This window comes from Tenrec ecaudatus, chromosome 1 (assembly GCF_050624435.1).
Source record: "Tenrec ecaudatus isolate mTenEca1 chromosome 1, mTenEca1.hap1, whole genome shotgun sequence".
NCBI lineage: Eukaryota > Metazoa > Chordata > Mammalia > Afrosoricida > Tenrecidae > Tenrec > Tenrec ecaudatus.
This window is the reverse complement of record NC_134530.1, coordinates 133,858,747-133,875,302: the sequence shown is the minus strand read 5'-3', so window position 1 is coordinate 133,875,302 and position 16,556 is coordinate 133,858,747. Positions and strand designations below refer to the sequence as shown.

The following is a 16,556-nucleotide window of genomic DNA, read 5'->3' as shown; positions in this document are numbered from 1 at the left end:
AAGGCAATAGATACAGTAAGGGAGGTTCACAAAAAATGACAGGCAGGGGGAGACTCAGAGAGGCTTACAAAGGTGAAAGGCAATAGAGGCACATGCTAATAAGTACACAATCCTGCAATAGTAGTGAGCTATGAATAAATGCTCGGGTAGACTTTCAGGCTGAACTTGTGGGGGGGTGGGGTGGGCAGTGGGCGCATACCCATGAGTATAAATAGATCTGACAGTGGATATTGATATATGTATATGTACCCTGACTGCAAATATATCCATGAATATAGTGGAGCACCTCGGGGGCAAGGTTAAGAGAACTTCTTAGCCATCGCCAAACACCTTGGGGAAGTGAATCGTGGGCCTGGCTGGATCCTGAGGAGACACTAAGCTCAGTGGTGGCATGCTCACAAAGACAGTGTTGTACATACTACTTTGGTGAGTAGCAACTAGTCTTAACAGCTCTTGAGCAGCTACCTAATGATGTCACATGGAAACATTTAGTCCAGAAGGGTAATAGACCGAGTAAACATCAGTCTCCACAATCCTGAGCACCAGGAGAACTAGCTGGTGCCTGGCTACCCGTGCCAAGTGCGCTGCAAAGGATCACTTTTAGAAGGTCTTGGATACAGTGGGTAGCGAGTAATGGAGCATACTCAAAATGACACCGAGAGACCAGGCCTTCTGGTCAGCTAAAGACCGCTTAAGACCTCTGAGACTGTGGCCCTTCGCCACCCTCAGGTCTGGAACCGAACGCATCTCCATTTTATATTAATCGACCACTGAAGATCAAATGGGCAGCATTCACCCAGAGGCAACGTTTCAGAGGCGTGGGAAAGAACGAGGAACGGAATAGGAAGCAGGAGGGCACGATGCCTTCACGGTGAGGTTGCAGGTCAGGAGTGAAGCAACACTTGTATGAATTGTTTGATGCAAAACCAATGATCTATGTTAACCTCAATTCACAATAAAATTCTCTTAGAAATAAATCATGGCATATCGCATTGGGACAATCTAGTACAAAAGACCTCTTTAAAGTATTAAAAAGCAGAGATGGCTTTGAGGACGAATGCACTCCTGGCCCAAGCCAGGGTATTTTCAGTTACCTCATGTACATGTTAAAGGTGGACAGTGAATTAGAAAGAGTTGATGCTTTTGAATTGTGATATTATACTGAAACTACTCCCTGCCGTCAAGTTGATTCTGACTCGTAGGGGCCCTTTGAGGCGAGAACTGCCCTTCTAAGTTTCTGAGACTGTAACTCTCGACAGGAGTAGAACTGCTGGTCTTTCTCCCACAGAGTGGCTGTTGGTTTTCAATTGCTGAACTCGTGGGTAGCCCAAAGTGTAACCATTACACCACCAGGACTCAGCAAAGAACATCAAAGAGATCAAGTGCTAGAAGGACAAACAAATCTGTCTGGAAATGTCATTTAGAAGTGCAGATGGCAACATTTCAGCTCCCTGCTTCATGTTCCTTGGGCATGTTATCAGGAGGGGCCTGTTTCTAAAGAAGAACATCATGCTTGACCAAATAGAGTGCCGGGAAAAAAACCAAGAAGATACTCAACAAAGATCGGCACAGTGGCTGCAACAGTGGAGACACGCGGTAGTAATTATGAGGATGGCATAGGGCTGAGCAAGGTTGCTCTGAGTCAGAGCCAACTCGCCGGCACCTAATAACTACCAATGGTTCAACAAAGGAATGAGATCAAGTATAGAAGCTCTAACAATACTGACGTAGAACCCACAGGGAGAATCTACCCAGTATTATGGTCCTAACTGGACGCTTTTTGTTTTCCAAACCATTTTCCTGGGAGCTCGTACAGATGATTCCATAATTCAATCACATCAAGCAGTATTGTACAATTGCTACCAATTTTCGGTTTCAAAACATTCTTTTCTTTCTTGAACTCCTTGACATCAGCTCCCTTTCCTAATTGGATATTTTTGACCTAGTTTCTATGTGCTATCGACCACTGGGCCTCTGACTCTGTCCTTTTGAGGCACACAACAGCCTTCATAGGTCACACCAGAAGGATTTCTGGTAAGTGAACTGGGTTTCACTTCAAAGTCACCTGTAGCAGATCATGCTTCCTTGGATGTAAGGCTAAAACAACCTACTGTGAGAAGAAGATGACTGCTTTCCCAAGGTGATGGAAATAGTGGTCGTTTGCTTTTTAAGTGCCCAACGGAAGGTGGCCTGGAGCTACCATAACTTTACTGTTTTAATGCTCCCTGGCTTGCTTATGGTATATTAGGCCGGTGCCTTAGTGTATGAGTTACTGAAAGTTTTGCCCTGTCACCACATTTTTTGTGTAATGCCCAGTCACTTAACCTGTACTAGTCACCATTTCATTTATTGCTGTCTAAAGGCAGTCTATGCTAATATAATTTCCTTTGTCAACAGTGTTTTAAATTCTAACCCTTTGGTCAAATTAATGACACTGCTAATAGAATTACCTCATGTGCCAGGGAGATAATGTATAATGTTCTCTATCATAAAATGGGAATGATGTTTGGAAAGCAAATCGGAGACATAATAAATCATTGATATGTGATTGGATTGGGGCTCACATTTATTTCCAACCCCCGTTCTGATAACATGAGCTTGATGCTCACCACTCATGAAGAGATCACTGAGAATATGGGTGTTATAGCCAAGTGTGATGAAGAAACCAGATATTGCCTGGCTATCAGAAAGAACAGTGTCTGATCTTAAAGGCTTCTCTCAAGCAAGTTGCCATCCAAGTGAGGCTGTGAGTTCACATGGAAGAAGTACAACACCCTCTGTGATAGAAAGACTATAAGGATTATAAGTATCAAATCCAAATCCGAAGGAGGGAATGGTCATCAGACCTGGGATTGTCAGCGCCTGGGTTGCTGAAGGTTATCGATGGCAGTGGAAGCCAAACTCCATTTGTAGGGTCCCCACATGGATTAAGTTTCCGGTGAATCCCTCTGGCCAGTTGAGGAAAGTTCACAATCGCCTTGCTATCAGACAGCAATCTGAAATCGATTATGGCAGATGTAGTTAGATTAAAAGGTAGTACCTTATTATTTGATCTCCCTTTTGACCCTTTTAAAGTTTTCATTCTTTTTTATTTTCTGCTTTCTTTTTGATTGAAGTTTTTCTATGTCTTGTCTAGTTTTTATTTATTTGTTTGCTTCCTTTTGGTGTTTTGTATGATCTTCTGTATGTGAAATCCAAGACCGGTAGATCTACAGAGACAGTAACTGAATTTATAATTGCCTGGGGCCATGACCGTGGAGGCTTTGCAGAAATGGGGCGCTAACAACAAGGAGCAGGACAAGAAAATGTTCTAAGATTTATTGTGGTGATGATTGCCCAAACTTTCTTGTATGATATGTGAGGCATATGCCAATAAAATTATTTTTAAAAGAAAATAGAAGCTAGATGGGGAGGATTAAGAAGACTGGAAAAGATGTTAATAAGTAGTGAACAATAAAATAACGACACATATATAAATAATGAATTAAAATAGTTATCACTTAATGACACTAAAGGCGACTCAGGCTCTGAAGAAAACAGTGGAGCCAGTTCTGCTGCCCTGGGTCACTGCACGCATTCCGTGTTCCTTCTATATTGGGAAGGAGCTTATGTGCCTGTTTGTGTTTTACCTAAAAACGTATTTTACACCAAGGGCTCAAGTAGAAAAAAAAATGTTTTGAGAATGATGTTGGCAAAAAATGTACAAATGTTCTTGACACGTGGATGGATGGATGGATGGATTGTGATAAGAGTTGGACGAGCACCTAATAAAATGATTTTTAATGTATTTTTAAGTGCAGGTTTACATCATGGAAATATTATGACTGTATGGAATGTCCAAAGATATTTTCTTTGGAACTTTGATCAGTTTCTGTACTTACCTTGAAATATTTACAAACTGCCTTTTAAAAAATTCTCCGAGTCGAGTGACCTAATTTGACATTGCTTGAAGGTTACATTGGCAGCAATAGACCTAGGTGCTTGTAGACTTCAAATTAAACTCAGCCAAGTAAGTCTGTTATTCCTTTACACCTTGTCTGATGCCTCTGAATCCTCTGTCCCTCTGAAGTAAGTTGGTTGTTGAGTTCTTGTTCTGTTGAACAGGCTACCTCCTTGGGGTTGCTCCAGTTTCCTGTCCTTAATGCATCTGTGGACGAAGCATGCCAGAACATAACCTACAAGGTATGTTGTCCTTGATGAAAATGTTCTTGTTAAAAACAGAAGATCTGCCTGTAGGTTCGAGATGCTTCTAGTAGTGGTCTTTTTAGACTCTAGTTAAAGGTGAAAGACAGTGAAGCCTGTGAGAGCGGAACTCGGTGGGACTGCCTCTCTTTTTCTAGGTCTCTCAAGGGCTCCCTCCTTCAACAGTCTGACCAGTGTTTCTGCCACTTTCTCTTTTAGTGGAAAATGTTTGAGTTTTTCTTTTCTGACAGTTGTTTTGGGTTTGTTTGTTTTTTTGGGTTTTTTTTTTTTTTTTTGCTTTACATTGGTTCTAGCTTTCTCAAGCTTTACTCTATTAAATTTAAGCATACTTTATTATTTTTGCTAGTTAATAATGATACTATTCAGATAGCCACTTTGAAGCCCCTTGGGTTTTCTGCTTAAAATAATGGAAATAAGATCCAGTGGTGAAAGTGGCGATACCAGGAGGGCGGAGGGGAGGGGAAGTAGAAAGAGGGAGCTGATTATAAGGATCTACATATAACCTCCTCCCTGGGGGACGGACAACAGAAAAGTGGGTGAAGGGAAACATCAAACAGTGTAAGATATGACAAAATAATAATTTATAACTTATCAAGGGTTCATGAGGGAGGGTTTGGGGAGGGAGGGGAAAATGAGCTGATATTAAGGGCTCAAGTAGAAAGCAAATGTTTTGACTGACTCATCTCTTCCCAGTGACCCTTCTGTAAGGGGATGTCCAGTTGCCTACAGATGGGTCTTGGGTCCTCAATCAGCATTCCCCCTCATTCACAATGATTTGATTTTTTATTCTTTGATGCCTGATACCTGATCCCTTCAGCACCTCGTGATCACACAGGCTGGTGTGGTTCTTCCATGTGGGATTTGTTGCTTCTCAGCTAGATGGCTGCTTGTTTACCTTCAAGCCTTTAAGACACTAGACATTGTGTCTTTTGATAGCTGGGCTCCATCAGCTTTGTTTACCACATTTGCTTATGCACCTGTTTTGTCTTCAGCGATTGTGTTGGGAAGGTGAGCATCATGGAATGCCAGTTTAATAGAACACAGTATTCTTACATTGAGGGAGTACTTGAGTGGAGGCCCAATGTCCATCTGTTACCTTAATTAATCTTAAACCTAAAAATATATGCACATAAATCTATTTCCCCATCCCCATATATAAATATATTTACATGCCTTTATTTAGATCTCTATAAATGCCCTTTGCCTCTTAGCTCTTCCCTCTATTTCCTTTTACTTTCCTCTTGTCCCACTATCATGCTCAGCCTTCATTTGGGTTTCATTAATTCCTCTCGGTTACATTACCCTTGATCAAGCCCTACCAGGCTCCTACACCCTCCTCACCACCAATATGGATCACTTGTTGTTCCCTTGTCCCTGGGTTTGTTAACACCAATTCCTTTCCTCCCACCTCCCCCTCTCCTATGTCCCCCCAGAACTGTCGATCCCATTGTTTTCTCCTCCAGATTGTTCATCCAGCCTATCTTATTTAGACAGACCTGCGGAAATAATGACATGCACAAAAACAAGACAGAGCAAAACCAAGCAACAAAAGAAAAGAAAACAACAACAAAAAGCCAATGGTGGAAAAAAACACATCACAACAGCAACAAAAAAGAAAATCCTGTAGTTACTTCAAGGACTGTTTGTTGACCTTCAGGAGTGTTTTCTGGTCCAGTCTGATGCAGTGCCAAGCCCTGGCCCCAAAGTCTTTTTTTTGGTATTCCCTGGGGACTTCCTGGTTCTACTCCCCTTGCTGTTCGGTTGCACGCCCTTAGTGTTTTGCCTCGGCATGGTGGGATTAGATCAGGTGCAATTCCCACACTGTGTCTCCAGTGTTGTTCCCTGTAGGGCTATAAGTCAGTGAGGGATATCGTGTCTCATAGTGGGACCAGCCATATGGTCTTCTCTGTGGATCAGCTTCTCTGAGCGGAAATATTGTCCTAAAGGCTTGGTGAGCCAGGATGTTTCCACTCTCTTCCTTCCCCTTCCTTTGCTCCCATGTGCTCTGATCAGACATGTCCCTTTCCCTGAGCTGTAGCTTCAGTGCTGTCCTCTGAAATAAATTCTTCTGGGGAGAGGAGCAGTTGTCCACATAGTTGGGATTGGGGCAAGCCCCTCAGATCTCTCCACTGGTTCCCTGGTCTATGCCAGTATGTTGCATTCATGTCTTGGAGCACTGGGTTGAAGTCTGGTCCCTCTGTCCCTGTGGAGATATAAACAATATCCTCCCCTTGGGTGGGTTAGTGCCCTGTTCTCCCGCTACCCATTTCTTTGTTTTTTTGTTTTCCTTTATCCCTCCTTTTTATTTGGCTACCATATGTATCTGCCCTGTATTCTTTTTTTTTCATTACATAAACTTTATTAGACTGAATCAGAGCATCACAGACAAGTCTAAAGGAGTCATCTAGACTGTCGCTGGACACCTCCTAGAGCTACTCATCAGCCTGCTGAACTGTTCCCTTTTCAGAAACATAGATGCCATCCCAAAACTTTCGGAGATCCTTGTTTTTAACTGTCGTGGCTTGCTGAATTAAAACAGCTGAATTTGATACAAGCTCAATGTCGTTTCCTTCAAGAATTAACTCATCTTTCTGGGCTTGAGAAACAGAACAGGCAACACCTGTCCTCATGCGAACCCTCCGGATGTATTTTTCATCCAAGAAGTTACGGATTTCAACAAGAGACCCATTCTCCTGAATACCCACGTTGATGGGGAAGTGGGCATACACAGACCTCATCTTGTATCGGCAGCCCAGTGTCACGCCCTTGATCATGTTCTGTACATGACTACAGATCGTGCGGACTGTTTCCCCACCATTTGTCAACTCGAAGCCTCTTCTTCTTCTTCCCAAGGAGGCTGAGTTCTACGTTGATGTGATTGAAGTCCCTCCGCAGGGTTCCTCGGGGGCCCTTCACGATGACCGTGCGCCCCTTCAGGGAGATGTCCACATTCTCCGGAATGTCGACAGTCTGATTGCTGAGAATGGTCTTCATTCTCGCAGTAGATGCGGCAAAGAGCTGCCCTGTATTCTTATCAGTAAATTATTTCTCAGAAAAATCTTTAAAAATGTGTTTTTAAAAAGTTTTTTCCCCCTCCTTTTCTTGGCGGGGGCCGGGCGTGCAGTCCCGGTCCCCGTTATGTACGGAGGCAGAGGGAGCGGACTCCGGTCCCCTCGGCGTCATGTCTTCGGTGCCGGCGGCTGCCCATCCGCCGGTTCTATCCTCAAGCGCCGGGACAAGGACCCGGGAGAGCAGGCCGGAAGCGAGGCTCCGCGCCGGGCTGCTCACTTCGCCCTCTCTGATTTCAGGGTTCTGGACGCCGCCTCGGAAGTGGGAGCGGTCATACCCCCTTGTCTCGCCATTACCGATCAATAAAGACTGCGAGCCACACTTCAAAAAAAAAAAAGTTTTTTTAAATCACTACTGGTCTGTTGAAAATGACTTATGGTTGAAGAGAGTGAGAGTTGGTCCTTTGCTCCCTGATAACTTATTTTAATGAAAGGCCGACTCTGTCGTCTTTACTTTTTAGGCTTCTCATAACATTGGGATAGCAATGGATACTGAGCAGGGGTTGATCGTCCCAAATGTGAAAAATGTTCAGATCTGCTCTGTATTTGAGATTGCCGCCGAACTGAACCGCCTCCAGGAATTGGGCTCTGCGGGTCAGCTTGGAACCGCGGATCTTACAGGAGGGACATTCACTCTCTCCAATATTGGTTCTGTGAGTAATACTAATATCCATATTCAAAAACCAGAGCCTAATAGCTTAATGATCACGTACTTATTTGAATTTATAAAATGTCTTTTGCCATTTGTCCCTGAAAATTATTTTCCTTTTTTTTTTTTTTTTTAAAGATTGGTGGTACCTATGCCAAGCCAGTGATATTGCCACCTGAAATTGCAATTGGGGCTATTGGATCAATTAAGGTATGTTTAATGAATAATTGAAAAGCAGTTGGAGGAGAGGTGAACCCAGGAGGGTACCTCTTTCTCTGAAAAGAGTTAGGGCTGCCATTCCATGCCTGGGCATCGTCCGTGGTGGTGGTCTGGGGTTCCTTTGTGTACATCAACCAGTGTGGGCTATAAGCACAAATTCAAGGGGGCTGTAAAACGTTCATGGGAAGATTTCATATCTTTTCATCCCATTTCCCCACAACTCCTTTGTGCAGCTTTTTTGCTTCTGTCAAAATATTATCTTTATTTCAGAATGCCAAAGAATAATAGGAATCCCATCCAAATTGTTGTTTGTAACCAAGTGAGACACTTTTTTCTAGAGCCTTTTTCTCACATTCTGCTCTGTCCCAGAAGCTCTGGGTGTGCTAGTGAAAGATGCATGTGTCATGGCCTTGCAACAGAGTCTCCAGGTGGCTCCCACCCAGGTGGTCATGTTGATGAGATGCTGATTTCATGCAAGGGTTGCAATGACCCTGAACCCGGCCACGCATGAGAACCCCTAACTCAGATTTTACAAATTATACTCAGGTTTTCTCTTACCGACTGAAGAATGGGAGAAAGCCTGGGAGAGGCCCTTTTAACTCAGCTGAGAACCACTGAATTAAAGAGAACGTTGGCTATGGATATCAATACCCTCTTTATTGAATGCCATTTGGTATTAATTCTTCCATTAACCTGGATTTTTCTCTTCATGCTTTGAGGAGAATCCTTCTTCTTCTCTGTCCTTAATGCCTCCCTGTGCTGGCCTCGGGACCTGTCTTTCCTGCGTTTATGCTATGTTGGTACCCAGAGCCCTTATCCGCACTTCCAGTCACCTTCCAGCATTTCAGCCGCTGCCTCCTCCCTCTCTCCCCCTAGAACAATAGCGTCTATAGCACTTTGACCGCAGTGTGGGTCCTTCGTTCCAATCGAGAGTTTCTCTGCATGGTAACTGAATCACTCGGTATCCTGTCAACAAGAATTAAATATTTGGGTCTCCTAAGAATTCCTCTACAATTTCCTAGTTTGAACATCTGTTTGACCAAGTTTGCTTATTTTTCTATAAAGAGATTTACTTTTCTTCGAAAATCTTTGGTTATGTATTACCAAGAATCACTTTACCCATGGTAATCTTCAAGCTGCGAGGCACAGTTCTTAGCATATAAAGCTACAGAGTGATTTAATTTGTTGGGAAGGGACTGTGTAATTCCTTTCTCCAGTTACACGTATCTCTTGCTCTTTTGCATTTTCTCTATCCTTGTTGCTAAATTGTTGTTGAGTAAAAGCCTAAGCAAGCCTGTGGCCCTGAGGCAATCCTGGCTGGCGGTGACCCCTTACACAACTGGGCACTGGGCGCACTGGCGGAGCCCTCCCAGATGATCCTTCCCCAAGGCACTGTTGGGTGGTTGAAACAGTCAACCTTTGGGTTAGTGGTGAGGGCAAACCACGTGTACCGCCCCGGGACCTCGGAGTAAGCTGACTCCGTGCTACTCAATTCTGGTGCTTAGCTTCCTTGACCTACTCCACTCTTGCCACAGTCAGCCATTCATTCTGATTGCCTCCTTAGCACACTTTTGTCATTCTGGCTTCCAGAATGACCTCATACCATCCTGTTTTCTTCCCGTCTCACAGCCAATTCCCCTCTAGGGTCTTTGCCCACCCAGCCTGGACAGGTGCCAGGGCTCTGTGCTGACTTACGTTTATGCCATCCTTGTGCTGACATCTTCTGATCTGACTTCCCCTTTGAAATCCAAAAGCTTATTCCGGCTTGATGCCTCACAGGCATCTTGAATGTTAACACATCTAAAATTAATGCCTCATTCACCATTCCCCACCCCCAAACCTGCCTTTCCCTTCCAAGTCACTGGTCACTCTGCCTAGAAAAGTCATACGACTTCGCAGTCACTGCGACTAAGAGGCACAGCGAGCAGGAGCGGTGTGGCACTGCGGTATCTGCGCCGCAGGAAGAGTCGAAGTGGAGCGTCTCACGGCCACCGAGGCCATGCCGACGCATAGTGACGCTGTAGGACCGAATCAACTGCTTCCGTGGCTTTCTGAGACTTACACATCTTCGGCGGAGTAAGGGGGCTTCAAAGGGTGGGGGCTTCAAAGCGTTCCTAGCAATTTGGCACAGTGACTTCACATCAGTTGAACCTTAAATTAAAAATTGGGGCTTTTTTGCCACAAGGTGTGTTTTATTTTTATTCGCCATACAAATCATATTCTATAATATCCCAGGGCAGACTGGAGACCCGGAGGCCGGCGGGTTCCCAGCGCCTCCAGGATCAGGAGATTTCACTCCGCTTCTCCTGCTCGGTGGTGTCTTTGGTCAGCCGGGTGTTCTTCTCCCGCATCCCGGTTTCCTCATCGAAGCTGGCAGTTGTTCCTACATCTGGCTTATCGGCCGGTTTCTTCAAACAGTCCCTGGTTTCTTGCTTCCAGATGAGCTCCTGGGCGATCCCCCTCTTGGTGCTGTCACAAGAGACACTGGGGCTTATACTTTGTATATCTTCTTCTCTTTCTTTCTTTAGTAATTTATTTTAAAGGTGTTTTATAAGAAATAGCCTGCAGTGATTTAAAAACATGTTAGAAATGTGTTTTACCAAAGACCACTGAGGAAGCATTGACTTGAACGATGCGCCCATGGTCATGCCTCTCCCGCTCCATCTGTGCCCTTTCTCATCGTCCAGCACTGCCCCCTCTATGCTGTTAGATCCCCACCCACCCCCTTTCTCCTCCAGGTAACCCTTAGTGCAGACACCTGCTCACCCTGCCAAAAACGCACCTCTCCCGGAACTCTGCTTGCCACCGGCACTCTGCCCCCTTTCCAGGCTGCTTTCTTGTTTTTCTTTGCACTTTTTACCATATCTCGCCACCACGTGGAACAATTGCACTTTTTCCTGTACTTGTCTAATTGTCTCTCTTCGTAGAAATGTTAGCTGTGAGAAGATCGGGGCCCTTGTTTTGTGTAAGGCCAAAGTCTAGAAGATTCCCAGCACCTAGTAGGCATGTTATAAATGTTTGTTAAGCAATTGCAGCCGAGCATTAGGGACGTGTGGATATTGTATAGGGGACCGGGAATTGTAACTTGGAGACGCTCTGCAAAATTGAGCCGTGGACAGGCAAAGCTGACGGGGACGGTGTGAATGTTTTCAGGTGGCATCTAGTTCTCCCTCCCTCCTCTGGCTGCTAGAATTTGAATGTTAAATTTTGAATGTTAAACGACTGAAGGCTAACTCTTAATTCTTCTCCATATTTCCAGGCCCTTCCTCGGTTTAACCAGAAAGGAGAAGTGTTCCGGGCTCAGATCATGAATGTGAGCTGGTCCGCTGATCACAGAGTTATTGATGGCGCTACAATGTCCCGCTTCTCCAATTTGTGGAAATCCTACTTGGAAAGCCCAGCTTTGATGCTGCTCGATATGAAATGAAGATGGATAAGAGATCTTCGAACTTTTTTACGCCTCCAGAGAATGGAGTGTGTAAAGCCTAGCTGTGCCCGCACACGTTCTTCGTTGTAATTGGTAGTATGATGGTTTGTGTCGTATGATTAAGGTTCTGAGGCACAATCTTTATCACTGTCCTGCTAGCCATTTTACTGAAAATGAGTAACGGTGTGCTCGTTCTCTTGGGCCGCTCCTATCATAGGTCAAAGTGTGAAAAGATGATGCTAGGTCTTTGTGTCAATGGATTGAAGCTGACAAGAACATCAGATTACTGTTACTGAATGACAGTGTTTGCCCTGTTCTTTTTTTGAAAATTTCCTTTTTGACTGACTCTTACTGAAAACACTCATTCAACTGCTCTTAGTTGGGAAAAGAAATTTATATACAAAAATGTTTCCCAGGCCTCCCACAATAATGCAAACTATTATGTAAAATAAGTGCAATTATACCTATCTTTTAAGATTCCAGGCATATATTCTTTTTTCTATAGAGATTATCATCTGTAAATGTCTTATTTATATAAACTAACATCTTTTAAAAATGGGATTATAAACTGTGGTCATAAAAATGCCCAATTATAGTTTTATAATCACTAAAGCTATTAAAGGTATTTGTTTAAAATGGCTCAACATTTAGAGTTTGGGTAGTATTTTGGCGTTTTGTCGAGAAAACTTCACTTTCGCAAATTTGCTTTGTGTAAAGGAAAGTACATTAAATGTAGCAATCTCACTTGTAGATTTCTTGGCCTTCAGGTGAAAAATAGGAGAGGGTCAGAAATTGTGGTTGATCCTGTCCTCTCGATCCTGAATGGGAGAGTCGGAAGGGGAGGGAGAAGCACTAAGTGTGGGTATCATGAACAGAAAAATGAAAGGACAAATGTGAAACAGAAGTAACAGTATCACAATGATGTTTCTGTTAGAGACTAGCTGTTAGAAAGAGTGTCAAAATGAGTGTACTCTCACCTTTTGGTTTGTATTCAGAACCCCCAGTTGGATGTAATGCTGTGGGGAGGACTGTTGTCCGCCACGTTTAGTTGCTCAAGTGAAGGGCAGTGACAGAGCAACGTCCTTCTGGTGGCCACTGGCTTCCCTTCAAAATGGAAAAAATGGATACATCCCAAAGTAATGAAGAGACCAGGGAATAGTTACAAAGAATAAATCATTCACAATCCTACCACTATTAAAATTTTAGCCATGTCACGGTATACATAGGTATTCCTTTTCTAATAATGGATCATATAATAGCTACTATTTTATAATTTGATTTTTTAAATTTAATAATATATTATGGGTAACTTTAAATGTCAATAAATAAATAAATCTGCATTATAATTTTAAGTGGCTGCCCAGTATTTCATTATGTGTTTTAGCATACATTCAGAGACTTACAAAGGATCTACTGTGCACTACCCGGAAGCCAACCTTGGGGCACTCATTCCCCAGCCTCATAGTACTCGTGGCTTCATGGAAGCTACAGTCTAGTGTGAGAACTGTTGAATAGTCATAAAGTGAACATTTATCACACACAGGTAGAAAAACACAGTGTGCTATGAGGACGTGCAGTAGGGGCGACTGATCCTGTTGGGTGAGGGCGCAGTGTCAGGAGAGAAATGCTTCATAATTTAGCCAATTAATTCTCTATTGATCAGTGTGAAAATAGTGTGGAGCCCATGTCTGACTTCCCTCTGACTACACAATGGGAAAGGAAATTCAGTGTCCACATCGGCCCAAGGCCAGTTTCTCTGAGGCAGAAGGTCGACATGCCTCCACTCTCCAACCTTCTTTGCCCTATTTTGATATCAACAGTTCCTTTGACGGGACTCTGCTTCTTTGCTGGGTTCACACAGAACACCTAGGCATTACTCCTGATGATGGGGTTTGTTAGAGAAGCTAAAAGGTTACAAATCATAATGGAAATATTAAGGATAATATAGTTCTTTCATCTGCAGTGTCTCTTTACAGTGATGTCTGTAGGCTCACCTGTCTCTGGACCTCAGTCTCTCAACCATGTGATGTGGGCCCTTCAACCGACTTGCTTAGAGAAATATTGCAAAACCCCTTTAGCCCTGATAAATGTCCAAAGGGCACCCCACTTTGCAATCCAGTCTCTTCTTGCCTGAAGGCACTCACTTTTACTCATTCATTGGACCAGGACACCCCAGCTCTGCTTCCTACTCCGATTCCACTCCTCTGCTGCCACCTCAGCTTCTCTGCACAGGGATCTCAGGCTTTAAAGGGTTTCCTCTGCCTGTGACTCATCATGGTCATGAGGTTCCCCTACTCCTGCCTCTGAGATGTCTCACTCTATACCCAGTGCAGTGTCAAAGCTGACCAATCCCAGTTCCATTGCAAACTATTCATAATAGCCAAAAGGTGGAAACAACCGAAATGTCCATCAAAGGATAACTGGATAAATAAAATGTTGTAACTACATACAGTGGAATATTACTCAACTAGTAAGAAATATGAAGTGTTAATACGTGGTATAATATGGATGGGCCTTCAAGACATGACACTGAGTGAAGTAACAAGTAAAAGAGGACAAATATGGTATGACCACATAGAAAGACAAGACAGGCAAACATCGGGAAACCAAAGATTCTAGTGGTCATTAGGGGCAAGAGGGAAGAAAAACAGAGGTACGGTTGCTCATGTAATACTAAATTTCAACTTAGGGTGATGAAAAAGTAGCTTTGATTAAGAATTGGGGTGCCCAACGCATTGTATTTGCTGCCAGTAGTACACCTGTTAAAAAAGTTGCATGATAGAATATATCTGTAACAATGACATTTTTAAAACAATTTGTATAAAAAGAGTCGCATTTGAGCACTATTCTTTTTTTAAAAATCTCTCTCTCTGGGATCAGTTTGACAGCTACGCTCCATCAAGTCATTTCTACTCATAGTGACTCTACTGGACAGGATTGAACTGCCCCTGTGGGTTTCCTAGTCTAACTCTACAGGAGTAGGAAGTCATATTTTTCTCCCTTGGAGAAGTTGGGGATTTCCACCTGCGGACTTCTGAGGTTAGCAGTCTAACGTGTAACGAGGTGCTTATGTATAACCAAACATCTTGTGGGATTTTGGTTCCTTTGTGTGGAGGTTTAGGGGCATGGCTTCATAGGCTCTCCCAGTCAATGGGCCTAATCACATGTTTAATGCTTCCCTCGTGTCTGTCTGTGAGGTCTTAAAGGCTTGCAAGCAGTCATTTGGGGGACAGTTGGTCTCTCTTCGTGTGCAACAACAGAGTAAAAAGGGGAATAGGAGAAGGAGATAGAAGGTGTGGTTAACTGCTTTGAGAAAAAATGCCTCCTTTGCCAAGAAACTAGATCTAAATGGTGTCCCATGTCTTTACTGAGCCTTTTGATCAAAGATTGTAGAAGAATTGTTATCAATGGGGATCGCGTACAGAGCAGAATTTAAAATTTTCATGGGCTCCAGATTTTGTAGAGCCCCTGACACTATTGCCCTGAGTTATTTTTTTAGCCTTAAACCCTGAATATTCCCTGAAACCTTGAAAGTAACCAAGACCTTAGCTTAACTCGTAATGAATGTCTCTTCTTTTAAAAAATCTATTTCTATGGGATCAAATTGACCATTACTCATTCCGACTCCTAGTGACCCTACAGGACAGGATTGAACTGCCCCTGTGGGTTTCCTACTCCGTAACTGTTTACGGGAGTAGAAAGCCTTTCTTTCTCCCTTGGAGCAGCTGGTGATTTCGACCTGCCGACCCTGCAGTTAGCAGTCTAACGTGTAAACAGTATGCCACCAGGGCTTCTCACCAGATGGACTGACAAATTAGAAGATCAGCTAGGATGAGTCAGGTGGCAATCAGTCTATCTTCACAGGGGTCGGAGCAGCTCCGTGAAGGAGAGTGAGACTGTTTGCACCACTTGAAGCATGACAGAATGTTGTCGGCACCACTCAGAGTCAGCTCCACTCATCTGCGTGGACCAGGGATGGGAATTCCTAGGCAGATTTCTTTTAACCAACCCACATGTCAGTTACATAGAGGGAGATAGGGCTTTTCTACACCCTACCACTTCATATGACACTCGGATGTTTTCTAAGATACTTCTTCAAGGGCACTGGGAAGGGCTGGAGAACAGGGAGTAAATTCGGAAGGTTACATCTGAAATAGTTTGGTTGCTTATTGCAATTCTAATATTTTTTCAATATCTCCAACAAAGAAGATTTATATTGTCTTTCCAGCTTACATTCAGTGTTAATGTGCACTAATTGCATTCTCATACATGAAATGATGTAGTGTTGACAATTCAAATAATGTAAAAAAATTTTATTATAAACCTTAATATTCCCTTTTCATGTCCTCTTTCTTGCAGTTGTTGCATATTAACATACTTTATTCACTTCGATGTTTCACTCTTATCCTGCTATATTCTTTATAACAAAAGGGAAAAGTCTGTAACGAAAGTGGCAGCGTATGCATTAAAGCCGGACTCTATTGTCAAACGGAGGTGAACCAAATGGCTTGCTGTGCTGTTGCGTCAGTGCCAATGCAGAATAACCTGTGTGTTAGACAGGGTTCTCTAGAGAGACAAAACCAGATTGCTGATAAAATTATATATATATATATATATATCTCTTTATAAATATAGATATATAACACAAGAAATGAACTGTTAAATTATATACAGATCGATAGATATATAAGAAATGAACAGTGAAATTATAAAGCAGTACAAATGGCTCAGTGCAACTCACTCCCGTGAGAGAGTTGTGAGACACTGGCAGTTCTGCAAGTTTTGAGGGCTGCAGGTAGTCCTCTGTAGAGAGATTTAGGCTATCCCGACTCAGGTAGCAAACAGCAAGGCAGGTCACCAACCGTCAGCCAGGTCACCAACAGTCCCCAACTCCAGAGATGTACATTCCAGTTCCCCGGCGAGGCAGGTCTTAAAGGGGCCTCAAATGACAGCAACACAGTCCATAGGTTAGGTGTCCCACAGATAGTGT

General features: G+C 43.4%; 1 protein-coding gene, 1 non-coding gene and 1 pseudogene across 2 annotated transcripts in view; 2 read left to right on the top strand and 1 right to left on the bottom strand.

The window, feature by feature from the left end:
• Positions 1–12,912, top strand: part of DBT (dihydrolipoamide branched chain transacylase E2) — a 65,967-nt gene extending 53,055 nt beyond the window's left edge. Inside the window, exons 8-11 of the mRNA XM_075558817.1 lie at positions 4,105–4,182; positions 7,733–7,924; positions 8,059–8,130; positions 11,399–12,912. Coding sequence (XP_075414932.1) covers positions 4,105–4,182; positions 7,733–7,924; positions 8,059–8,130; positions 11,399–11,566 — 510 coding nt within the window. The 3' untranslated portion in view covers positions 11,567–12,912. The remainder of the gene's footprint in view (positions 1–4,104; positions 4,183–7,732; positions 7,925–8,058; positions 8,131–11,398) is intronic.
• LOC142457461 (large ribosomal subunit protein uL6 pseudogene) lies at positions 6,636–7,216 on the bottom strand (annotated as a pseudogene).
• LOC142438405 (small nucleolar RNA SNORA57) lies at positions 7,296–7,444 on the top strand. The gene has a single exon (XR_012782782.1). It is a non-coding gene; the product is annotated as a small nucleolar RNA SNORA57 (small nucleolar RNA).
• Positions 12,913–16,556: the final 3,644 nt, after the last annotated feature.